We start from the raw sequence: 26,459 nt of genomic DNA on the forward strand, positions 1-26,459 counted from the left end.
ACCACGAACTCGCCGATTACTCTCCTTGGAAGGCTAGTATATTTTTCACTAAAGGTATGCACCTCACACGCGACTGCTTGCTTCCGTTGCCGTCCCTGGCGCGGTATAGACTCCCGCAAACGCAAGTGAAGCAAGCATCGTGTCTTTAGTGTTCCACATTCTTTCGGAAACGAATCAGCTGAAATTACTCTGCCATCTTCAACATGACGATATTGACCGGCAGTAATTCTTTGCCGTTACCCGACAATCCTGGAACCGTTCCGACAATCCTCGATAATCTTCGGGCTCCATGTCGCGTAGTGTGAATTTCTCCTAACACGTTGATTGGTTTCCGAGTGAAACTTACCAATGCATCTGGTCAGCGACTCTAGCTTTTAAGTCACCTTATATTACCATGATCATACATTTATCGGGACTCGGACTCTTTGCAAGTCATCGCGAACTAATTTTATTCCCAGGCTGCTTGTTTACAAGCTTCCGGCGTCACTGGCGTGGGCTAATACCCCGCAAACGCAGCAGAAGCTTTAAGCATGCACCGACACTTTTCAAAGCCATCCTGTAATTAGTAAGATTTTGTTCGACCACATAATCACATGTGCTTTGCAAACAACGATTGGGGAGATGGCCGGACACAAGTTTCTGAAGCGCTTTGCATAGTGTACCAGCTGACTTGTAGCAGCAAGAACGCATTACGTGCCTTGACACGTATTACAGCGGCCTGGGGAGAACATGCACTCTTAGAATAGTAGCTCACTTGTAGTAAAGGCAGTGGCAGAGCGCGGCATAGCATTACTCAGTTTTGGTGGACGTCAAGAATGGTTTTATTTTTTACCGCCTTCTTTGAGTACTAATAGCGTTATTTGGAAAAAAAAATATTTGCGTGTGAATTACAAATAACTGCTACGCAGTTGCCGCTTTCGTGCATAATAGCAGAATAAGCAGTTTGCCAATCTTGTTTCTCGTTACGGAAAAGTCTATCTCTTGCAGAACTTCGACTTTACCAAACAAAAACTTCGACCTTTCCTTTTTTTTAATCATACGATTAGTGTGACTTGTGTCCTGCTGTTATTGCGTGAATATGTGCAACGTGTGAGACTTTACGTACTGTATAGCACCCATGATGGTAGGATGACTAGTGGTTTTGGGAATGGGATTTGTGTGTGTGAGTCTGTCGCGTCCTGTGAGCGTTTTTTATTTCCTTCTGCTGATTCTATGTACCATGCTGTTCTCGCTGCCTAACTTGTGGCTGTGTGATGTCTTTCCGATGATTTCTACGCAAAAATGTGTGCATCCAAATATATCTATCGCACAGGGCAGAAAAGAGAGAGAGAGAGAGAGACATGTGTTGATGTTCAACTCATTTGAGTCGTGCCAAAGATTGTGATATGTGCTTGAAGAGAATGGACCTCCATGCAGGTGTGACAAATATCTCTTGTCCCTTCATCTGTGTTCGCAATGTTTTATTTATTTGCTCCCGTGAAGATCAGTAAACGCGCGCATGTATTTTGACATTGTGCTTTATTTCATTAGGAGCCCATACATTTAACTGCTGAATGCCAACCTGCGCACCACTGGAGTTACGACAGCGCGCTCTGCAGTGCTATTAATACAATGACTGTGAAGCTCTAGAGTTAAATTATTATTAGACAAAGATGCGTGTATGTATTGTAAGTATGACATCTTGTTTATTCGAGCAATCATATCACATGTCACCGTTTTATTTTTTTTTGTATGAGCCGCCACGGTGGCTCAGTGGTTAAGGCGCTCAGCTGCTGATTAGAAAGACGCGGGTTTGATCCCGGCCGCGGAGGTCGAATTTCGATGGAGGCGAAATTCTAGAGGCCCGTGTACTGTGCGATGTCAGTGCACGTTTACGAACCCCAGGTGGTAGAAATTTCCGGAGCCTTTCACCACGACGTCCCTTATAGCCTGAGTCGCTTTGAGACGTTTATAGCTATCGCTGCAGACATTAAGTCAACTAAAAAGGATTGACATTTCCCTCCACCTTTGTTTATTGCGTACCATGAGAAAAATCCGAAGTCGCTTGCGCTGTTGTTGTCGGGCGCCATCTTGCTCACTCCTTCGTAGCAGGTGGGTCCCTCTGGTAGGCAACTTTGCCGGCCTTGATGACCCACTTGACTAGTTTATCGTGGCAGCCGAAACGGTACACCAAGTGCTCCCAGGAGGGCGCCTCCAGCACCAGCAGGTCGGCGTACTTGCCCGACTCGAGCGAGCCGTGCGTCGAGGCGCGGCCCAGGGTGGCTGCACCGTTGATGGTGGCCGCCACCAGCGACTCCTCCAGGCTCATGCCGCACAGGACGCACGCCAGGTACATCACCATGGGCTGCGCAGTGCACACACCGGAATATCAAGAGTCATGAGGTGCAAAAACCTCTAAGAAAATTCACCAAATTGGAGAGCCGAAATAATTAGTATATATTCACTCTTACAGACGATAGAGTGCAGTTGGCGTCTTGCAGACAACAGAGTGCAAAAACTACGAGGACGGACTGAAATAAGACAGCGGTCGTTCCGTCTTCTTCACTGTCTGCCCTCCTTACGTTCGCGCATTATCATTTGAAACAAATCCCAAACCCCCTCGCTTCCTCTTTCTGATTAGAGTGGTTGCTCCCATGTACAGGATTGTCACGTGACTAAAGATGGTGCGTTTGCATTGCCGTTATTCTTACTCATGGAGGAAGGAAAGAACTCAGAAGAGGCTGTTACGTCACATTTTGTGAAGCCGGTCCCCCATGCTATCCTCTCTACTTAGCCGCCGTCTCAGCGCGTTTGCGCATGCGCAGCAGGCACTTTAGCAGACGACGTCGCTGCGCCCAGCGTTGTCATTGGCTGCGCCGTCGGCCAAATACTCCCAGTAGTCCTTGCGAAAGCGCGTGACTTCCGGCACACTTTTTGGCGTGCAGCTCGGATAGCAAGGGCCTCTCCTGAGATTTCCTTCCTCCATGTCCTTACTAGACAAACCACTGTCCTAGATCACGAGCTTTGGTCTGGGGTCACGTGAGTGCATTCCAGGTTACAACATGCGACGCCGACGAGGAGGACAATTACACAAATTACGGCAAAACCGGCCTGATACAGTTATCGGTGTAGAACCGTGTACTTTGCGCAAGCAAAGAACGCACGTGCATTTTAAACGACGTAGCGTTGTGTGCGCGCGCTTATGGCTTTACTTCGCTGTTGTATTACAAATGAATGCGCATTGATTTTACCGCAGCTATTTTTTTTTCATTCATCTTCTTTTAGTAATTGTTATTCTACTGCGTCATGAACCAGGAAGTTTCCTGTGCATATTGAAATAAACCTCACGCGAAAACCCGCAAGCGGGTTTCTCCGCATCAAGAGTATATCGTCGGTGAAGCACGCGTTCAGCAAGAAGGATCAAGCACGGTGAGGAGCGAGCGGTGGTGACCGCACGAGTTGGTTTCCTTGCGCCTCCTACTATCCAAACGCATTCGTATTAGTGGCGGCATTTCAAGCGCGAGAGGACCTCAAAGCCTAGGGAATGTCATGCTTGGTCCGTTGCTTGCTAAATCTTCAAGGCGCAAATTAAATATATGAATTTAACACAAGCTAGCATGTTGTTGCACATTCCTCATTTTAAAAACACCTTGGTCTAGTCTGAGCCGGACACAAGAGCACTGCCGGTAGCTCAGTGGCTGTGCTATTCGGCAGCTGAGTAAATGCTTGCGAGCTTGGTCATGAAAGCCACGCTTACATTTAGATGTCGACGAAATGAAAAATGCTTGTCTCTTTAGATTTATGTACACGATGAAGAGCTCCAGATGGTCAAAATTAATCCGAAGTCTTCTATGCCGAAACGCTTTACCCATGGTGTGTTCTTCGCCTCGTAAAAATGTTTGATTGATTGATTGATTGATTGATTGATTGATTGATTGATTGATTGATTGATTGATTGATTGATTGATTGATTGATTGATTGATTGATTGATTGATCGATCGATCGATCGATCGATCGATCGAATGATCACTCTGGACCTATTCGGGATTCGCTCTCGCGAAGCGATCATTCTGTCCCTTACTTGGGATTCGCTCCCGCGCAGCCTTTCAGAGCCCTGCACCCACTTTCTTAACAGTTACTCTTCTCGTCTTGATTCGCAGAGAAATGGCGAGGGCGAAATGCAACACAGTGGATGCCACGAATGCCAGTCAAATGGTAATTAAGAGTACAGGAGGATTACAGTAGTACGATGTCTCTTTCTTAATGCTCCGAAGACTTTTCCTAGCCGATTTTTCTCGCGTGGGTTCACACATCGCCCAAAGTCAGCGCGAAAGCATTTCACGGTGAAGGGATCCCGAGGAACTTAGTCCTCAGGTTCCCAGTAATCCAGCTTTGCTGGACGTGAGCAGCATCACATAATCCTGGTAGAAGGGACGCGGTTTACTTCGCTTCTGGCACGTAATACAGTTTTCAGGCCTTTCTGGCAGCCTTGGTTTACGCTACTGCAGTTGCGAGCTTGCGGAGGGAAACATAGTAAAGTGTTTCCGTTGCTAAAAAATTGAAAATTGGTTTTTGGGGAAAGGAAACGGCTCAGTATCTGTCTCACATATCGGCGGGCACATGAGCCGCGCCGTAAGGGAAGGGATAAAGGAGGGAGTGAAAGAAGAAATGCAGAGTGAGGTGCCGTAGTGGAGAGCTCCGGAATAATTTCGACCAGCTGGGGATATCTTTAACGTGCACTGACATTGCACAGCACACGGGGTGGTGGTGGTGAAAACATCTATGTAATCATAGAGAGAGGTGTTGGGGGTCGTGCCCTTACAACCACTAGGTGGGATGCCTTGTCAGGCACCCCATTGGCGGTTGCCGCAGCCCGAGCGCGCTGCGTTAAGGTCCTTCGGGCTTCGCGGGTGCAGCAGCCGGACAGGGTCGCCTCCCGGTACTCTAGGGGGGGGGGGGGGGGGGGGGGGGTCGCTTTTGCGTTTCTCCTCCATCGAAACGCGGCCGCCGTTTCGATGTGGGTTAAATCCAAAAAGCGCCCGTGTGCTGCGCGATGTCAGTGCACGTTGTTACGAATGCACTTTGGACGCGAATAGCTCCAAAGAAGACCCAGAACCCCGTCCGGAAACGCTTCAAGCCCATCACGAAATGGGTCGCATGCATGGCTGTATTCCATCAACAGTTGTTCGCCGCGTGCAGCTGAGTGCTCAAATAGCCTCACCATGGCGAGGCAGTAGGCATTTGGGTTGAAGTCGGAGCCCAGCGCCACGGGCACTCCGGCTTCGATAAGTCGCCGCACGGGCGGGGGCTCGAGCCGCAGTTGGAACGCCGTGGTGGGCAGCACCACGGCCACGCTCCCCGCCTTCGCCATGGCCGCGATGCCAGCCTCGGACACACGCTCCAGGTGGGACATGGCTTCAGCGCCCAGTGATGCGCCCATCTGCACACCCGATGAAGGAACTAAGGCGATCTCTCATGCAGTCTGCCGGTATCGGGTTAAGAGAACGGTCCAAGTATCTTTTCTGTCAACTGGGTTTCACAGGTACAAATGGCTCATTAAGGCCTTTTTGATAATGCCAACTTCCACTACTTTCTACCTTGAGTGCGCGTTTTTGTGTCGTTTGGATACCAAGGAGGCCGCTAAAAGTTTGAATATCACGGAACTCGCAGAAAGCCAGAGTTTTCTATCAGCGTAATCAAGCAGACTGGAACTATACGGGTGCATTGACGCTACGGAAGGCTACGTTGCGTGCTGAAGTTGCTTCGAAATTAATTTATTTCCATGTTTACATGACGTCCGAACTTTTATTCGCGGCAGGTTTAAGAGGCAGAAGAATACCGGCTTGGATCAGAGAACAGACGTGATTTGATGACATACTAGATGGGGTTATGATAAGGAAATGTATTTGCCCAGAACATTTAATGCGCAGAAAGATATCGCCAGTGCCAGAGTGGACATTGCAGGGAAACAAAAGCTTAGTAGAGGGCAGCATGCATTTCACTCAGTCGAAACATCACCAGTCATGCAGCCATTACGAAATCTGGGTATAGGAGAGCCTTATGCAAAAGTACTGGAAGATTTAAATAGCGACTACGCAGCGACCACAGTCCTCCATAAGGACAGCACTAAAATTCCAATAAGGAAGGGCGTCAGACAGGGAGACACGGTCTCTACAGTGCTGTTCGCTCCCTGTTTACATAAGCTATTTTGAGGTCTGGATTTGGAACAGTTGGGGATAAGTGTTATTGGAAAATACCTTAGTAATCCGCGATTTTCTGAAGACATTGCCTTGCTAATTCACTCAGTAGATGAACTGCAGAGCATGATAAATGACATAGACAGGCAGAGCATAACGGTGGGTCTAAAGATTAATATGCAGAAAACCAAAGTAATGTTGAATAGACTCGGAAGGGAACAGCAGTTCCCTTCCTGACGAAAAGGGCTCAACTTATGGACAACGCAGCGAGGTATGGAAATAAAAATGATAGGTGTAACATTAACAGACAGGAAGCGGGCAGAGTGGGTCAGGGATCAAACACGAGTTAATGACATCCTAGTCGAAATCAAGAGGAAGAAATGGGCTTGGGCAGGGCATGTACTGCGAAGGCAAGAAAACGGATGGTCGTTAAGAGGAACGGACTGGACTCCAAGGTAAGGCAAGCGTAGCAGAAAGACAGAAAAAATTTAGGTGGGCGGATGAGATTAAGAAATTTGCGGGGATACGGTGGCCGCAGCTGGTACAGGACGGGGTTAATTGGGTGATGATGGCGGTGGCATGTAATCTCGAGGGGTAACAATGCTAGTAAATAACCTCAGATATTACAGTAAATCAGACATTAGACTACGCTGATGGTGCTATTTTTTAGTGTGTATCGCTTCCTATTATTGCGTCTGAAGTAGCACGCCAGGCATCTTGTGGCCAGGCTGACAACTTCAGTTTTGAGTAAAGGTCATTGTGCTCTCTTTATGAGTGTTTAAAGCTGGAAATTCGCAATGTGCCTGCGACTGCAGCCTCGCTAAATGCACGCTTGCTCCTCCTGCCTTTAATGGTAGTGACAGTTGTTTTATTAAAAAAAAAAAAACTACGGCACACTTGAGCCGTCCAACGTCCCTGGCGTCTCAGCCTGCCTCGTCCTGTAGAAACACTCACTCGGCTTAACAAATAGAATGCTCAGCTCAGAGCTAGCTGTTACTTAGCTTTGAGCCGGTGCCAACACTACAGCCATGAAAAGTTTTGTAAATGAGGGAGAATGAGAAAATTTTCATATGGTTGGTAAAGAAAATCAGCACCGCCAAGAATATGTCTCCAGTATGGCTGTCGTTCATCATATGGCCAGTGTTCTCGTGGTGTTCTCAGCCCCCTCCCTTACATCTCACTGTCTATGAAAAAAGAAACGAGTTGAATTTCTGAGGCTGTCTAAGCTTCCCGAGCACATCACAGTACAGCTCTAAGCTGCATAAGCACCAACGTTATTAGGACACTGCGTGCATATGTCACAGGTGCAGTTTTAGGAATTCATGGGCTAAGTAAATGAAAGGTTCAACAGCGACACTTTCTGCCAAGTCGATACGCTTCCTCCAAGGTCCTCTAAGAACATACGGGACGTATTACCAGAGGTTCCGTCTATTAGAAAAGAGAGGAAGCTGATGTGTTGTGACAGGATGAATAAATTTCTAGAAACGCGACATTTCAATTAGACAGATTTAGCGTCAGATACAGTACGTAATATCACATCTCCCTAAAAAATTTCGCTATTTTGAGTGTTTCTGTCCATGCCTCAAATAAAAGGCTTATCCTGCGGCATGAGCGCGTTGACTTTCATATGCTGTGCGTAGTGACTCTTGGCGGTGTCATGGTGTCATGGTGGTGTCATGAACAGCCGCGATCGCGTTCAAAGTATGCCAAAGGAAGAACGCCTCAAAGCCTCCGTGGTGCGAATACTAAGGCCGGACAGGAAGAAAAAAGAAATAAAACAATGTTTTGGCCTGTGCAGCAATAACTGGCCCAGCCTCTCTGATACAGCTTTATGCGGTTAAATAAAAACTGAGAAGGTTTCGATATCGGGCGGAAACTGAGGCGCTCTCGGCGCTCCGGCACCTCAACTCCGCCGATCCAGTTGAGCTCCTCGGCGTGGAAGTTGAGCCTGAGACCCGCCTGGCGGCCGGCCTGCAGTATCTTGCGCGAGCTGTCGACGTCGAAGACGCCCTTCTCGCAGAAGACGTCAATGTTCTCGACGTTCAGCGTGCCTTCCAGCATTCGACGCTCGATCTCCGGCAGCTGCCTCTCCACGATGTCCTCGGTGGCCCTCCGCGACGCTCCTGCCCCTGCGAAGGCACCGTGCTCACTCGCGGTGCTTACTGTGCCAACGGGAGTTCCAGTGCAAAACAGCACTTGCAGGTTACCCCGTGCATGTGGCATGCACAGTGTAGTGTTTTAACGTAGTTAAACCGAGTAGGACGTGTGAAAGCACTTGAGGCAACACCGCCTCAACGGCAACCGCATGAAATATCTTATCGTCAGCCGCTATCGGGAGCCGCTATCAGCAGCCGCGCGCGGGAGATCAGCAGCGGCTCGCGCTCCGTTAACGGTCAAAGGTTGATGCTTCACACATACCTCGGGGTTTTCAGCTTCGCTAGTGAAGTAACGCTTTCGCGCTAAAGGTGTGCCAGGCTGGTGGCTGCTGCTTAAATACCAAAACTTCTTGGGCGGTCAGAACGAGAATTTTCGTCACCTTACTGAGATTCAGATCTGAGAGACGCTCAAAGATTCCCACTAAACGGCTGAAAAACAAACTGTGTGTCCAGAAGAGCTTTGACCAAAGGTGTACGTCCTCAAGAGACGCAGTATAAAACAGAATAATGCGGTTAGCGCCGGAGGGCAATACTTTAAAGTTCATGCTGGTGTAACTCGTGACCGTTAACCATTAGATCAAGCTCCGGTGTTCTTCGTCGAATTCGGAGTTTACATACTGAACAGAAGGCAGTTGGTGTTTGTTCGCCTGTCAGGCTTCTGTGGCAAGTCACATTTAAAGTCTAAATCCTCCCCCTGTCTCCATTCCTTGTGGTTATTTTTTATCGTGACCAGCCTTGAGTCGACTGCATCAAAATAAAAAAAAGTATGCGTCGCATCCTCCTCTTCCTCGAGGAAAACATAAGCGCGCATACCGAAGACACGGACGAAGTGCGAGAACATGGAGAGCGTTAACTAACGCTATGTTTTTTTTTTTAAATCGAAACTCTTATCCCTTTTTTGTTCATGAGGTAGAATAAACCGGTGTTGCGTTTCCGCGTGCTTTTCTTTTTCATTAACTGCGTACAGCCACCTCTGCCTCCCGATTCTTGGCCGATCCCCCAGTGTGGGTATGTGCCATCTTTTGAAAGGCTAACGACAACTAAACGAAAGGGAGGCTTTGCAACGGGAAATCATTCAGTTTCTTGTTACGCACTTGACGACGCCGCGTATGTTGAAGATACGTTTGCAATCAAGAACTTTTATGCGTTGATAGCCTTCCTGCTGTCAGACGGAATGTTGAAGGCCTTTTCTATTCAATTCACACATTGCCAATTTTTTTGTAACCGCTCGCGAGTGCATTGATAGGAACGACATGACAGACATCCAACGCTAGCGGTTTGAATGGTTTGGTTTAATGGGGTCTAACGTCCCAAATCAACTCAGGCTATGAACGACGCCGTAGTTGAGGGCTCCGGAAATATCGTCCACCTGGAGTTCCTTAACGTGCATTGGCATCGCACAGTATACGACCTCTAACAATTCGCCTCCATCGAAATGCGACCGCCGCGGCCGGGATCGCACCCGTGTCTATCGGGTCAGCAGCCGAGTACCATAATCACTGCGCCACCGCGGCGGCACGTTTGAACGGGGACAGTTTCATGTCATTACTTGAGGTTTACCTAAACGGCATCTTTATCGATTTTAAACACCAAGCGTATCTATAGACAAATGGCATTTGCATAGGTTACTGCATGGTCCCAGACCACTGCAACATCTCTTTATTTGATTTCAGATGCCTCAAGTGCCAACTTTCAAGCATTTTCAATACCTCGAGGTGCTTCTTCAACTTCAGCTTCCTAAAGTGAAGCACTTGACATCGACCGTATAGTCAACGTATCTAGATACTTAGGTGATTATTTGTGATTTTAAAGAGAAGCGATTTTTGTTACGACGACGCTACAGCGTCTTAGAAACATTTGGACTCCATGGGATGGGTCTCACCTTCCCTCTTGAACTGTATAGCAGTGGTAACCTGCTTCAGTTTTTAGGCATCATCCTAACCTCACACCACTTTCATGTTTGCTGGAGATACTGTCCACGCAGATAGAAATACTTGATGCCATTTCGTCGACGCTGACCAACTTATATTTCTCCTCAATGTCTCTTTAAAAAAGGTGCAACTGAGAAAAATATTTGCTGTGGTTTAACTGCTACTGAACCTGGTTAGAGAGCGAAAGCTGTGGTGCATCGGGCATTTAGACACGGCTTGGCACCTGTAACTTTGAGTGCGTTCCGCAGACTGGATATGCAGCGCGCCCACCCTGCCACCCTAATTAAATTGTTGATCGCGAGAGGTTGGTCACCAAATGAACAATGCGGCCTATTGCTGCAGTGCCGCATGTCTGCCACAACGTTAGCGCTAATGCATCCAGCCCACATCTCTCTCTCACCACGTACCTCAAAGCGCGATTGAAGCGTCCACTGATCCAGGGAGCCAGGCGCCCTTCCTTTCCTCAAAATCATCGGAGTCTAGAACGTTGTCAACGCCAACGAACACAATGAACACCGACAGTTTCGCTTTGTATATCCTGGATTAGCTGGGAAAATCCGCAGCCTAACTTTTTTCGTCGAAAAGAGCTGGTTACAGGCAGTCACGTTAGGCGGCCGTTAGCCCATGGCTGCTGGCGACCTGATCGGCCCTCTCAATGATCCGGACTTGCGTCGTTAGGTCTAAGCTGGCCTCCCACAACCGCTGAGCGCAACAGCGGAGGCGTGCCCTCTGTCTTGGCGGAATTAAAGCCCAGCATGATGCAAATGATGAGAAAAAAGAAGAGTGCATCGCCTGGCTTCGAGGGGAGGAAGCGGAAGTTTCCAGCAGCCCCCCTGCAAATGGCCACCGCACTGGCTACGGAGGTGCGCCCGGGTCGCGACCAGCGGGTGAGTTCAATTCCTTTTTTCTTCCAGTTCGATCGTGGCTGCCGACATCTCACTCAAAGCACAAGATAATCGTGCCAGACATGAAACTTCACGCTCCACTTCGCGAACGCCGTGAAGCCAGTAGGGACGACGGTTCATCTTCGCGTTCTGAACGAAATCAAATCGCACGGATTTTTTTGCATAATAGAGACTTACTAATGTGATTGCGTAGGCTACAGAAACCTATATTCATTGCCGTTCCCTTCAATGAGATAACCTAACATGCCCATCTTTCTGGTGTCTTGAGGTCCCTCAGCAAGCATTGGGAAATGCAGTGTGCCTTAAGCTTGCCGAGCTGGCTTCGTGATTGCTCGGGTACCTAAAGTCGCATATGTTTAAACGACGATGCTTCTTTAACCGCACTATCCTCATTGGTGCGGATAAATAATAAAGGGGTCGGCGTCGGCAATATGTTCGCGGCCCGCGTGGCAGGTATCTGGTAATGGAAGCACGGGGTATAAGATTAATCAGGCGCTGCTGATCTCATTCCTCCAACGTGCCTGAAGCCCGAGGAGCCCAGTGGCCTTCAGTGCGCGAATCTCGCGTCACAGATATTGGCTCGTCCGAAATTGCAGTGACCTTAACGGAGCGTTTTTCGAACCAGCGCCGACAACACGCCGAGAAACGAGGCTTCTGGCATCCCTTAGGTTCTTACCATGACGCGCTCGAGTGCTTTTTGTCGATCGTTCGTTCGCCATTCCTAACAGACAAGCGAAGAGGCAGGCATTTAGGCCCTTCTTGTTCTCTTCAGGCGTGTGCCTTCAAAGTATTCCCGTCAGTGGAAGCTGCGCATGTTGTCTACCCATGTGCGGATTAAGACTTCTCCCTTCCAAAGGTGTACACCACCACACGAATGAATCGACGAACAGCCAAACGACTGCTTTGACTTGTTTTCGAAGCACGAAACCCACGGTGGCAGAAACCTTCTTTTCACCCCTAACCACAGGGGAAAAGGCCAGCGACGAGCAAGTCCCGCAACCGTGCACCACCCAACTACACACGCCCACACAGAGCAAATAGAACACTCAGCGCGAGCGTGTCTCACTTGGGCACGGCGTGAGCTCCGCAGTAGGTGCTGGATATCTCGAGTGGCGTCCTCACGCGAGCATTCTCAATGACGCCCAGCATCTTGAGCTCGGTTTCCTGGTCGAGGCCGTAGCCGGACTTGGCCTCGACCAGCGTGGTGCCAGCCCGGAGCATGGCGTCCAGCCGCTCGACCAGGTCTCCCAGCAGCACCTCCGGGCTGGCCTCGCGCGTCCGCTCCACCGTGAAGTGGATGCCGCCGCCCCTGGCGTGTATCTCGAGGTACGAGGCGCCGGCCAGCTGCATCGAACACCATGCATGCATGCTCGCTGCTGGCCGCAGTGGCTACTCTCTTGACATGGCCGTGCAAACGGGCGAGAGGCGAAGGTGCTGCATGCAGCTACGAGCTGTTGTCGCCAACACCGCGTCAGAGTTCTGTCCAAGCTATATACAGGGTGCTTAACCTAATACTTTCCGCAATTTTTGAAAATAGACTCTGAGTTAGAAGGCCGGTTTTTTTTTTCCGGCAAAGATTGTCAGCGGTGTAGTGCATAAGAATACAGCTTGGACGGGCTAACGAACAGGCTGGTTAATTATTAATGAATAGTTATTTTTGAACATTGCTGTTAAGCTCGTTAATTATTGAGAGGGATGTAGCCCATCGTAAGTAATATTCGTATCAGTTTCCAGATTTTCAAAAATTGTTGGGCGCTGTGGCCTCAACAAATTCTGGCAAAACTGCGCCAAATTACACGCTCACGACCTTTCGAAAGCTTGCAGTCAAAGCAACCTCTCCAGTGCGCGTAACTCGTCGAAATAGCCAAAATTTGTTGGGCCACAGCGGCGAAGGTAACCGCGTTTTTCAGATGCTAAAAACTGATATGGATATTACTTACGATGGGCTATACGCCCCTCTAAATAATTAAGGAACCTACAATAATTGTTATAAAGTTAACTATTCAACATTAGTTAACCAGCCTGCTAGTTAGCCCTTAGCTGTATTCTTATGTACTACACCGCTGACAATGCTATGCCGAAAAAAGCGCTCTTCTAACTCAAACAGCCTACTTTTAAAAATTGTGAAAAGTCTGAGCTGAAACACCCTGTATTTACGGTATAATCTTGGTGCCTTTCGGTGCATTCAAGCCGAATCACTGTGGAGTCCGGGCATCATCTGACGCATCGACACTGAATGTCGTCGACCGTATATAGACACGCTGCATATATTACGTGCTTATCTGGAACAGCGCGGTGTGGTACGTCGCGCGGGCCACATGCGTTTCTTCTGTAACGGCGAGGAATTAAGGAAATCACCAAAACTTTTAACATAAACTACATCATCTGCAGTAGTGTCGCAGTAGTGCAGTAGCATTTGTGCTGGGGTGGCTCTCCGACGCAACATATTGTGAAGCTAACCCTTGATCAAGAATGTTAATCATTGCGCCTGGTGATGTCTTCAAGAACCGACGTTCCTGATGACGATGAAATAGAATTCGTTGATGCGCACTTACCTTCATCGCGAACTCGTGAACGCGGTCCCCCGCCCATACGGGGTGGGTGTGCGAGTCGACGAGCCCTGGCGAGACACACGCAAAAAGAAAAAAAAATGTTCACGATTTTGTCAGGAGAGGCTGCATCGTAATGGCGCATTCACAACCATCTCTTCTTTATTGAGATAGAAGAAGGCTCACCCGGGAGAACGCAGCAGCCTGTGGCATCGATCACTCGCTCAAACTGGCTCTCTTTGTACATCTCGGCGATGATGCGGCTCTCGCCTATGGTTGCTATTTTTCCGAACCTGCATTAGATATTGAAGGCGCCGAAAACAAGATTGAGGCAAAGAAGGAGGGGAATAGAGAGATCAAATTATGCTGGCTAATTCAACAGTTAGAACGGGATAGGCGAAGGAACTTCTCGCATTAAGATAGAAAAAAAAAAAGGGTGAGAAATGAAGTGTCATGATCATTCAGGCAGATATGCTGGCATCTTGAAGATATGTTTCTGAGTTGAAGTTATCAGTTTGATGGAGCAGTTGTCCTTGAAACGGTTCTGAGTTGTGAGCGGAACGCATGTATCTCCCCCCCCCCCCCCCCCCCCCCCCCCCTGATATTTGAGAATGCAGTGAGGAACATAATCTGTTTGTAACCTATTGTAAACTGTCGAAACAGGCAATAAAGAAAAAAAAGTCGCGGTGGCTCAATGACTTTGGAGTTCTGCTGCTAGTCACAAAATCACTGGTTCAATTCCGGCCGCGGTGACCGTATATTTCAATGAATGTGAAATATAATAACGCCTGTGTGCTATATGTGATGTCAGCGCACGTTAAAGAACACCAGGTGGTCGAAATTATTCCGGCGCCCTCCACTTCGGGACGTTAAACCCCGTATTGCTTGTGCAGAATTGTATCTGGGCGTTAGATGAAATTTTAGCACGCCAGACAAGCGTCAAAATAATAATAAAAAATAAAATTTTCGCCTTAAAAAAATATCTTGCCCACCCACCCCGTGCTCTCCCTTTCTCTCTCTCCCATACGCACGTGCACGCACGCGTTTGTGTGTTCTTGCTTGCTTATTTACCTTTTTATTTATTTTAATGCATCACCTGGGAAGTAATAACGCAGCTGTGAACAAGCTGCAATGCACAAGTAAACTGCGCCACGAAAACAAGGACGAAAGGGAGCACGAAGGACGCGAACGTTTATGCTAACTTCCGACTGAGTCGAACCTGAACAACGTTAATATGCCTGCGCGTTTCGTGTCCACGGTGTCTCCCTTTGTCATTTGTCTTAGCAGCGAATTATTGCTTTGTATACTGTCAGAGAAGCAGCGCTGAAGAAAGACAGCCGAGGGCAGTCCTATTTATGAAGCAACGTACCCCCCCTCAGCGACCGTAACCTCTCGAAAGAGGAGTGCCTTCGTGTCCTCAATCCCCGCAAGCTTTGGAATGCTAGATGTGTCCTTTCCACCTACCCGAGAGAGCTGGGAGGCTGCCCTGCTCGGCTGCTCTACGTTAGAGAGCCAAAGAGCCCTCGTCGCTATAGGGCCCGAGCTGCCGCGGAAGCACAGGTGTCCCGGACTCGGGACCCCTCCTATTATTTGTAAAGGTCCGGCCCTTAAGGTCAGTTCCCGCCCTCTTTTGTAAATAATAATAACAGTTTTTCACCACCACCACCGCTGAACGCGTCTTATAAGCAAACCCCTTGGCTGTATACTTTGGACGGCGGCTGTCAGTATACATGCCGCACACGAAACGCTGTCAGCGTGTACATGTTTGAAATTTATTCATTTCGCTCATATAAGGCCTCGTTCATGAACCGTATTAGCTGAAAGCGATCTTCCACGTCGACAGGTCACTAGCCGAGGCGAGGGAGGGGCCCCCTCCCCTTGTTTGCACTGAAAAAGGTCAAGTGAAGGGGAGGCAAAAGCAATAAAAAATAAAAGTGTGGCAAACAACCCCCCCAAGTCAAAGCTGCCAATCTTGCTGACATGCTTGGAATTTAAAATGGCTGACGTCCTTACAGAAGCCACGCGAACACCATTTTACTCACGTACGGTATTACTAACGCGGCGTCATCGCACCGACTTGCAATGCGGTGAAGTGGATATGCGCAACCCTGAGCTGCGTAAAGACTGTTTGACTTCAAGACAGTTTTCTTTCTCAAACCAAATTTTATCCTGATTAAGCTATATGATTCTAATGCTGATAAACCTAGGTATAAATGAACTAAGCCTCGTATTTTATTTCGGATCGCCGCCCTAATATAATTGTGTGAAGCGGGCAAAAAAAAAAAAAGAGAAACAGCGTACGGCCCTTTAAAAGACGCATGCAGTTCGATGTCGGTGAAGGTTAAATAATCCCCAGAAGCCCCGCATCACGGTGACTCTTTATTTCTTTTCGCTGGCAGACGATGGACATGGACGTTGTCTGCCAGCGCAGCACATTCCATAATGGCCGACCCAGTGCAGCTAGCCAGCAACACATCCTGCTCTTTCTTTACCCATTAATTGACATTATTTTCCTCATGGCTCGGTTCGGGTGTGTCCTGCCAGTATATATGAGACGACTATTTTCTCATAACCGAGTAAACAACCAGGCCCATACGTTTATTCTGCTTGAATAGTACGACGGCTTGGCAGCCGTTCTGCATTGCTGCCCAATTGATGTAAATAAAGGAAGAGAATGTCATTGATGCTTCTAAATCCGAGAATGTATATGATTTCATTGCCTTCTTTTCCGCCCAGCCGCAAACATAATTTGAGGTTGGTCAAGCAACCAAAGTCGTTATAACGATATGTTATTGAAGAGACTGATTTCCATACATCAAATCAACATGAACTTTTTGTGCAAATTGGAAATGGTTGAACGCCGCACTAAGGACGTTTGTGGTAGAATACGACCCCATCAAGGCACATCCAGTTAAAAAATAAAAGTGAATTGGGTTCTAATTCGTTTCAATTACCAGCTGGTTCCAATTGGAACCATTTGGACACAATAGTTCAGCCAGTTAGGCACCTGTACACAATGGGGTAGTCAATTGGTTTTCCTAGTTGCAGTTGAGCATTCCATTGGTTCTGCATTTTCAATACTATTACCAAAGTGTCAGTGAGGTTCCAATTAGCTTCGGCGCTCCCAGTTGGTTCGCCCAATTGGAAACCAATTGGAGCACCCAATTGGAACCCAGAAAACCAATTGGAAGCTGATCTCTCATTTGGGACCATTTGGAGCATCCATTTGGTTTCCTGGGTTCCAACTGGGCGATCAAATGGAAACTCTTAAGTGGAAGCCAATGGCGTCCTTCACTGAGATCATAAACATGCATGCCTATAAAAACAGAACGCTGAAGTAACTATAGGTTCTGGAAAAGAGATAATAGCAGCTTAATATCCTGAATTCTGTTCGTTATATCAGCCATCAATGCGGACATTCTTATATAACTTCACTTAATGGTCAAACACCACTGGCTCCAGTAAGAGCTAGGTCTCACGATTAGGGTATATAAGTGACTGCAAAAAAGTGCTCTCTGGGTATACATGTTGAGGCCTTATCAGTACAATGTCCGATTATAGTGTTCCTGTGTGTTATGCATGCTGGTTGGTCTCACTTGCTTTCCGTACAAACGCGTAATTATAATTTTAATGTCCTTGTAAAATGACAGCACAGGTCTCGCAGCAGTCATAGAAGCAAAGCCAATTGATTCTAAATGGAATTCTAAACCATTTGGATCGAATAGGTTTTCCAGTTCAATTGTGGACCATTGGTCTGGTGAGGGAGCAATTATTTCTGATTGGAAGCTTCAGAGTGGCTTAATTGGTTGAGCCAAATTGGAGGTTAAAACTATTTGGTTTTCGATCAAATGTTTTCAAATGGAAAGTTTTATAACTGGACCTCCTTAATTTTACTGGACAGCTAATAGGTTTAGTTCGGGTACGATGTCCCAGGCCAACGTGTTGGAGACCACCCGCGATGTTTTTGTGTTGTCAAATATTTTTCGGACGGTCCTTAGCAAGGAGCAATGCGCAGCAACACACGAAAAGTTACTGTGTTCCACATAAACGAAAAATGCCACAAACTTCAAAAGTATTACTTACTGATTCACCACAATGCTGAAACTAATTTCGTTCCCTTGCAGAATTGCCACATTCTTCATCGCAGCTCCCTTTACAATTCTCTGGCCATTGTCCACAACCTGAACAATTTGCCGAGCATTTTTGACGAGCAACTGGAACTTGTCAGCCATCGCGTTTCTTGCGCTCGCAGCTACTGTGCACATGCCGCTACTGATAAGGGTGTTTTATTGCAGCAAGGAATTTTTTTCAGTCACTGAGGCTGTCCGAAGCCGCCTAACGAGACGTGCTTGAAGTTGTGAGAAGGGTTTATTGCTGTCGACTTTGCAACGAGAACTGAACATATTTTCAATAACAAGAAAAAACCGCGCCACCAGATATGTCAGTTTCGATTTCGATTGTACGGCTCTGAACTTCTCTACTGATACACTTGACTAAAAAGCTACTTGAATTCTGTTCCAAATGTACATTTTATTATTTATTGTGTAATACTGTTGTCACTGTTTGTTCTGGAGCAAACAACAAACTTTAATTATTCTTAAGCTACATGCATGTACTCTTGCCTGACAGCAGTGTGAGTCGGCCAACGTTGTGTTTGAAATATGGCTGTGACGGTTGGGTAGCTGTATGTCCGTGTTCATGCCAAATCTACTTCTAGAAATTGTTTCCGGGTTTTGTGTGACTGTGGACGCCACCTAAAGGACAGTCTGGACCAGAGTTGGGTAGAACGCGGGGGTAGTTATGATAGTTCAAGAGCCGGTTCAGGTGAGCCAATGAACTCTGCGCACTCTTAGCTGCCCCGAAGCTCTTTTGCATCTCTGCCTTACTTTTTTTTTTGTTTTCGCCTATACCCTCGCATCATTCACGATGTTGGTTTGTGCACGCATCAGGAACGACTCATAATCGCGACCAATCATCATCCTGCATGATGTATTGCAAACTCATCGTCTCTGAGCAAGACAGCAACTGAAGATAAACAGTTCCGCACGGACGTTAACCCAGCCTACCATCAGGGTGACGCTAAGGTGCCAGTAACTGCGGTAGATCAGTGCGTGATAGACGCAGTCGCGCTGAGACAGAGTACTTTCGCGTACAGATCTGTTCTTGATTCGTGAACGTCCATCGTCGTCGCGAACTTTGGCGAGTGCAAAAGAAGTAGGCTTAAATGATTAGCTGAAAAGCTGAACAAGCTGCTTTGTGGTCGACTTTCGGCGGTGCAATGTATATCGACTGCAGAGGTTTTCTACACGCGCAGTAAACAGCAAAGAAATGCTCTTAGAACGAAGGAAAAAGCCAGTAGGACAACATGTGATTGTAAGTTCTGGCGTTCTCAACAGCCATGAACGAGGTAATGTTGAGAGAATTGACCTTCGTGGCTTGTATTCATGGAGTTTCGGATGATCCGCTTTTTCACCAGCGCTTACTGGAAACACTCAAAATTGCACCCGAAACACAGTTATTACTAATAGCAAGGTTATTTCTGGAGCCGACCCTGAACATTTAATATGATTTCAGTGGCAGATGCAGCTAAACAAAACTTTTAGGCAATTTGGCTGAATTACTTCAGTTTCTTAAACTGCTGTCACTCTTGCACTTCTACTTTGTTGCCGAAACGGGATGAACTGAAATTGCTAGTTTCTGTGGCGATTTCAGTGCAGCAGGATAAAAATGAAGGGACTTGTTTATTGCAAATATTCGAGAATAAAAACCATAGTGTAAGAATTGCAAAATACAAATTCAAGCTCTGTAGTATCTTTAGATGCTAAAAAGTAAGTGGAAACTGCACATACATGGTAACATAACATAAGCAATTTGGCCAACAGACTAACACTGGATTTTCCACTGGGATACATGAATTTGTTGTTGGTCAAATGCTCTTTTTAAAGGGGCCCCGAAACACATTTTCAGTGCATTGTTTTGCCTGTTCGTTGCATAGGATGAGTTATAGCTATGCTATTAGCAACGGTCGTACCGCGTATACTGGGGTTTTTAATATTTTAATTAGTTCGCAAAAACAAATTTGTGGCGCTGATGGTGTCACCATACAGTGGCGGTTTTTAGCAGCGGATATGACATCACTTAGTGGGAGCTTGATGATTGGGCAAAGAGTAAATATACCGCAAATTGTGTTAATAACTAGAGAGATGTTTTGTCAAGTTTTTGTGTTTTTTTTGTACATTAACAAAACCAATTTGTTTGCCCTAGAGAAAAGCACTGTAAAGCAAGTAAAACAAAAATACACGACCAGAGGCTCTGGCTACTTTTTGCATCGAAGGACTTTGCGCCTCTCTGTAAACATCCTACGACCTAGCACTCAACACTTATGGCTACTCTCTGTGTATATGAGAGCGGCTTTGTAGAATCGATCCGATCGAGCCATTGAACTCTATAAGCGTCATTTTGGTCCCAAGGAAGGATGCGTTCGTTTCACATTTAGCGGGGAGTGCGCATCGTCAGCTTGTGGAGGATCACCGGGCGGCGGCGCCAGATTTGGCGCCACGTTCCCGTCAACAGCACGCTCTCCTTGCTCGCCGTGACCAACCACCGCGCTAGGAGCGACGGGCAATGGTTGGCGGTAAGCAGCAGCGGTACGTGCTATGCTAAATGTGTCTGCCATCTTGCGCAGGCTGTCACACCGTCGCAGTATCTCGCGCTCGAGTTCGGATCCATAAGTAAGGGAACGTCACTGATCAGTGTTCCTTTCTGCGCCGTCGACGTGATGATGAAGCATCGCTGGGACAGCTGGGCGTTCACATAGCTGTTGTAACCATGCAAACGGCGCTGCCAGCCTTGGCATGAACGAGTTGCAGAAAACAGGCAACCATGGAGTGCAAACTTCCGCCACATGCTCAGATAGGATGCTTTGATTGGTCGCGCTAAGCATCGTCATTGGGAGAGTGAAATGGCAATGGGAAGCTGCACGAAAATCGAGTTGAGGGCAGCATTTTGTTTACTTGTATTTTGAAATTTCTTCATTGAATAACTCCCGTTCCTATGCATCGATTCACGTAATTCTTTTTGAGTCAGCATCTGTGTGACGTAAAGAATCCATCTGAAGTGTAACCGGCATCCGTTCAAGCGGTGTTTTGCAGCCCCTTTAATTATGAAGTTTCTGAGAAAGCTGTATAGTTTTCATTTGTAGCCGTATGGCTGTGCTTGGGTGGGTGCCAATAGTAGTTACTCCCATATTGCGGATTTGTTGTTGAACTTGGTTCCCACCTTTATTTGATTTTAAAGTTTGTAATTGTGAATTTTCAATTTGTTTTGCAGGCAGCCATATGGCATTGCCTGAATCACTATGCATTTTCGGATGCCATCTTTCTCGCAGAGCGGCTCCATGCAGAAGGTGAGCTATCCTTACTTGGCTTTTCTTGATCACTTCCAGAACTACCTGTCACTGTAGCTTAGTCGTTAGGGCTGTCAGTTGCTGAGCCCTGGGATGTGGGGCCAATCCTAGCCATGCGGCTGCATTTCAATGGAGGCAAAATGCAAGGTGCCCATGTACCGTGCAATGTTAGTGCTCATTAAAGAAGTCCAGGTGGTTTAAACTTATCTGGAGCTTGGCATCCCTCATAGCGCATGTGTCCCAAAATTGTTCTTAGTGAGCCTCTGTTACTGAAAGTGTTTCGAAAACATCCGAGATTCTTTCATCAAGAACATGCTGTGTACATGTTGTAGTATGCTGTGATCATTGTTCGTTAGATCATTTTTCTTTATTTTTCCATTTAGACAAGGCTGTAGGTCTGGTAGCTAAGCTTTGCTGGGTGAAACCTTTCTGTGGCATCATGAAAGGATCCTGATGTTGCCATTACAGCAGTGTCCAGTTGCAAACTTGGTTAAGTAAACCTGATGTGATGTCTTCATGGCTATTTTACCAGTTGTATGTTTTCAGGAATAGTAGGGTTGAAGGTGATAAACAGTGCTTCTGGTTCATTTCGCTTAAAAAATGTTTTTCAACTATGGCACTGTGTTATGTCCAGAACACATGAAATGCACGAGCTGACTTTGAACTCGAATTTGATTAGCGCAGTCACCAACGTGCAGCTGTTTGTTTAATCCAGTACACCAGTATAGTGTATCTGGCAGCTTCACAATGTGTTAGATTCGTGTGGACGAGAATTAAGTGTTTTATAATGTATTTTACTCTCAATCCCTTCCTGAGCGTCCCAAGAGACTGACTTAGGTGCTTCCAGGCTTGCAGCTTTCCCTATGGATTGTGCAGTAGAGGGTACATCACTGCTTGCTACTGGCTGATCACATTAGGGAATTACCAATGTGTAAACATAGTTGATTGAAATCATCCACTGCACCAAACATGAAACTGGTATGAGACGTTTTTAGCATACCGGAGACGTATATCGGTTTACCAGACTCCTCTTGAGCATGCGCAGTGGCATTGTTGGGGTGAGAGGGAGCCACTGCGCATGCGAAAGAGGTGTCCGGTAAACCGGTATACGTCTCCGGTATGCTAAAAACGTCTATTATTTTTTGCATTAATTTATAAGTGTTACTAACATGTTTGTTACAGTACACTCAGATGAGAGCCTGCACCTTTTAGCAACATGCCACTACCGAGCTGGCAACAAGGTGTCTGCGTATAAGCTGCTGCGCACGCGTGGCTGCCGTACGCCCCAGAGCCGCTTCCTCTTGGCACGCTGCTGCATCGACCTGCGCAAGTTCTCTGAAGCAGAGTCAGCGTTGGAGAATGATGTGGGCCTGGCGTCACGCTGTTCGGCCAAAGGGGGCCTGGATGAAATGGCCACATCATTTGGGGACTCTGCCTCCTTCGCCCTGGGCTTGCTGGGGCAGCTGTGCTCAAGGACAGAGCGTGTAGGTCGTGCAACGGAAGCCTACAGGTAAGCGCCTTGCCAAGTAGCACTCATGTTGCACGACTTCAGGTGGCTGGGGCTAAGGTGTAACATTTGTCATGCGTGGAATTTGCATTCTAAAATCAGTGCAGCTAGGTGTTTGGTTTATGGTTTATGGGGGTTTTATGCCCCAAGCAACTCATGCTATGAGGGACGCAGCAAGGTGGGCTGTGCAGGAGGGTACTGTGTTTGCATGCAGATTAAGTGAAACAGTGCTACTCAGAAATTTCCAGTTCAGTTAGCACGCGACGCGAACAGTTGCTTAGTTGTGCAGGAGGGTACTGTGTTTGCATGCAGATTGAGTTATACTGTGCTGCTTAGAAATTTCCAGGTCAGTTAACATGCGACTTGAACAGTTGCTTAGCTAAGCAGTTTCTGTTTGGCTTGTGGAGCTTTAGATTGTCTGTACAGTTGGAACGACTTAGAACTCTGGCTTCTGGTGTTGAGATTGCCCTGCTGTGTGGGCAAAAAGGCTGCATCAGCAAGGATAAAATGGCAAGATTAAGTGTCATATTGTTTTTTCTTTTTTTCACTTCCTTTTGTGCATGTGGATTTTTAAGTTAAAGGAGTATAGATACCTAACTTTTCGTTGCATGTTTTTCATCTTTGTAATCATGCGTAAGGCATTACTATACATGGATCACCACATAGTATTCGCCTGCAACCGCTAAACAATTGATAATCGAATTTCTTCTCACGTGATTTGATATAGGTTTCAACAGCCGAGCAGTGGCTATGACATCAAAGGTCTGTATACATCATGTGAAACAGGAGAAAAATGGGTATAATTGCTCGTTTCATTTTAATTCACTCCAACGCTAAAGCCAGCCTGCCTTAAGAACCAGAACATGACTAGTAAAGAAGCAGCGATTATATCGCAGTTTTTCTCGTGCCTCATGTGACCTATACAGATCTTTGATGTTATAGTCATTTCGTGGCTGTTGAAGCCAAAACAGAAACGGGAGAGAAGAAAAATGATAAATTATTTAGTGGTCGTGGGCGAATACCACATCGGGATACATGTATAGTAATGTCTTACGCATCATTACAAAGAAGAAAACATGCAGCCGAAGTTTGATGTCTGTACTTCTTGAACAGTTTGCTGTGGGTTGATAAATTTATTTCTTCCATTCCGCATTGAGGACGCACTTTTTTCACCATGATTTGACTTGCTCACCCGCATGATGGTAGAACTGTTGGTGGGAAGGATGCTTGTTAGATTGTGGAGGTACAACTTTTTCTTCGACCATTGCATAGCGCTACTTGTAACTTGATTCTAGTGAAGCAGCTGACATTTCAGGAAATTAAATGAAAAGAGGGTTGTTACAAATTGCTTTGCATGTTATTTAGTTTTCATTTGAGTGCACATACATTTTCTGAACAATTACATACGAATTGTGTTTCTGTGTGCGTCTCTCTTTTTTTTCTTTAGGAAAAGTCTGAAGCTTAACCCATTTCTCTGGTCTTCATACGAGTCCCTCATAAACCTAGGTATGTTCACCTGAATTGTTGGAACTTCTGCTGTGTGGGTCAGGCTGCACTCTGTCCTTATTTACTTGCTTTGTAAATTGATGGCTTGGGCCTTTAGGACTGATGGCATATATGTGGAGCTCTTGATGTTGAGAAGAATGTTGTGCACACTCTTGAGAACGTGAGGAATGCCAGGAGGGATGTAATTAACCATGCAATGGTGTCTGGTGCCGGCTGCAGTCAGATGCTGAGTGGTTCTTCAGTTTCTTTTCAAAAACTGTTCAATGAAGTGAGAACTTGAGGAATGCCAGGAGTGATGTAGTTAACCATTCAATGGTGTCTGGTGCCAGCTGCAGTCAGATACTGAGTAGTTCTTCAGTTTCTTTTCAAAAACTGTTCAATGAAGTGAGAACTTGAGGAATGCCAAGAGTGATGTAATTAACCATTCAATGGTGTCTGGTGCCAGCTGCAGTCAGATGCTGAGTGGTTCTTCAGTTTCTTGTCAAAAACTGTTCAATGAAGTGAGAACTTGAGGAATGCCAGGAGTGATGTAATTAACCATTCAATGGTGTCTGGTGCCAGCTGCAGTCAGATGCTGAGTGGTTCTTCAGTTTCTTGTCAAAAACTGTTTAATGAAGTGAGAACTTGAGGAATGCCAGGAGTGATGTAATTAACCATTCAATGGTATCTGGTGCCAGCTGCAGTCAGATACTGAGTGGTTCTTCAGTTTCTTGTCAAAAACTGTTCAATGAAGTGAGAACTTGAGGAATGCCAGGAGTGATGTAATTAACCATTCAATGGTGTCTGGTGCCAGCTGCGGTCAGATGCTGAGTGGTTCTTCAGTTTCTTGTCAAAAACTGTTCAATGAAGTGAGAACTTGAGGAATGCCAGGAGTGATGTAATTAACCATTCAATGGTGTCTGGTGCCAGCTGCAGTCAGATACTGAGTGGTTCTTCAGTTTCTTGTCAAAAACTGTTCAATGAAGTGAGAACTTGAGGAATGCCAGGAGTGATGTAATTAACCATTCAATGGTGTCTGCAGTCAGATGCTGAGTGGTTCTTCAGTTTCTTGTCAAAAACTGTTCAATGAAGTGAGAACTTGAGGAATGCCAGGAGTGATGTAATTAACCATTCAATGGTGTCTGGTGCCAGCTGCAGTCAGATGCTGAGTGGTTCTTCAGTTTCTTGTCAAAAACTGTTCAATGAAGTGAGAACTTGAGGAATGCCAGGAGTGATGTAATTAACCATTCAATGGTATCTGGTGCCAGCTGCAGTCAGATACTGAGTGGTTCTTCAGTTTCTTGTCAAAAACTGTTCAATGAAGTGAGAACTTGAGGAATGCCAGGAGTGATGTAATTAACCATTCAATGGTGTCTGGTGCCAGCTGCAGTCAGATGCTGAGTGGTTCTTCAGTTTCTTGTCAAAAACTGTTCAATGAAGTGAGAACTTGAGGAATGCCAGGAGTGATGTAATTAACCATTCAATGGTGTCTGGTGCCAGCTGCAGTCAGATGCTGAGTGGTTCTTCAGTTTCTTGTCAAAAACTGTTCAATGAAGTGAGAACTTGAGGAATGCCAGGAGTGATGTAATTAACCATTCAATGGTGTCTGGTGCCAGCTGCAGTCAGATACTGAGTGGTTCTTCAGTTTCTTGTCAAAAACTGTTCAATGAAGCTTTCATTTTTGTCCTTGACTTATCGTCTTAAACATTTGGTTTATGGATGCTATTAGTTTCAGTACGGAGTCATTCTGAATGCTTTCTGCACAATGAGAGTTGTGACGATTTTGCTCTGAGCAATTTAATTGGCTGGGCCTCATACGCTGTATGAAATACTCTCCAGAGCATTGTAAAACACAATGTCTTTTGACTTGGAGCAGTTTTCTTGAGGTTAAGTTTGAGTTATAGAATGCTTACTGCAAAAAGCATAGTGCCCATAGATTGTTTTGCTTTGCAGCATGAATTGCTGTGATGTGAAAGGAAATGTTGCGCAAATGAAAATAACTGCAAAGGGCCCAGCTGCTTGACTGAATTGAAGAAATTTAATGCCCTTGCATTCATTTTGTACTTTCTATGGTATGAAAAGAACTTGTCCACCTTAACTGTGCTTCCCTATTTATGGAAGACTAGTTTGCTAACTGATTATACAACAATGTGCAGTTCTTGTCTAGACTTAGGCATGTTTTGCTTAAGGGGAGATGCTACTCGGAAAAACTTTTTCTTTAATTTTTGTCACAGCTCAATGAAACTTGCACCATTTAAAGAGTTTGTGGGCTCTTCCTTAAATGCCTCCGCGCACGGGGTCAGTACATAGTCTAAGAGTGGGCTTCCTTACTTGTCCCGGGGGC

The 26,459-nt window shown here is 46.4% G+C and overlaps 2 protein-coding genes across 2 annotated transcripts in view; one reads left to right on the forward strand and one right to left on the reverse strand.

Moving 5' to 3' along the window:
* Positions 1–1,019: 1,019 nt before the first annotated feature.
* On the reverse strand, positions 1,020–17,982 carry LOC144126009 (putative imidazolonepropionase). The gene is made up of 8 exons (XM_077659873.1): positions 17,802–17,982; positions 13,905–14,011; positions 13,725–13,789; positions 12,236–12,513; positions 9,742–9,746; positions 8,080–8,300; positions 5,202–5,420; positions 1,020–2,344 (listed from the first exon to the last, which is right to left on the reverse strand). The coding sequence occupies exons 1-8, from the start codon at positions 17,948–17,950 to the stop codon at positions 2,075–2,077; spliced, it is 1,314 nt and encodes a 437-aa protein (XP_077515999.1). The 5' UTR covers positions 17,951–17,982; the 3' UTR covers positions 1,020–2,074.
* A 380-nt stretch (positions 17,983–18,362) lies between these two features.
* Positions 18,363–26,459, forward strand: part of Cdc27 (cell division cycle protein 27) — a 31,855-nt gene continuing 23,758 nt past the window's right edge. The window contains exons 1-4 of the mRNA XM_077659874.1: positions 18,363–18,542; positions 21,048–21,123; positions 22,306–22,633; positions 24,078–24,136. Coding sequence (XP_077516000.1) covers positions 18,519–18,542; positions 21,048–21,123; positions 22,306–22,633; positions 24,078–24,136 — 487 coding nt within the window. The 5' untranslated portion in view covers positions 18,363–18,518. The remainder of the gene's footprint in view (positions 18,543–21,047; positions 21,124–22,305; positions 22,634–24,077; positions 24,137–26,459) is intronic.

Source organism: Amblyomma americanum, chromosome 3, assembly GCF_052857255.1.
Source record: "Amblyomma americanum isolate KBUSLIRL-KWMA chromosome 3, ASM5285725v1, whole genome shotgun sequence".
Lineage (NCBI taxonomy): Eukaryota > Metazoa > Arthropoda > Arachnida > Ixodida > Ixodidae > Amblyomma > Amblyomma americanum.

Bases quoted from the DNA above. Each gene is read 5' to 3' on its own strand.
- LOC144126009 (XM_077659873.1), bottom strand. From the start codon at position 17,950: ATGGCTGACAAGTTCCAGTTGCTCGTCAAAAATGCTCGGCAAATTGTT. The intron at 14,012-17,801 runs GTAAGTAATACT...TATCTAATGCAG, and splicing joins TTCAGCATTGTGGTGAATCA to GTTCGGAAAAATAGCAACCA. The intron at 12,514-13,724 runs GTAAGTGCGCAT...TGTTCGATGCAG, and splicing joins TTCACGAGTTCGCGATGAAG to CTGGCCGGCGCCTCGTACCT.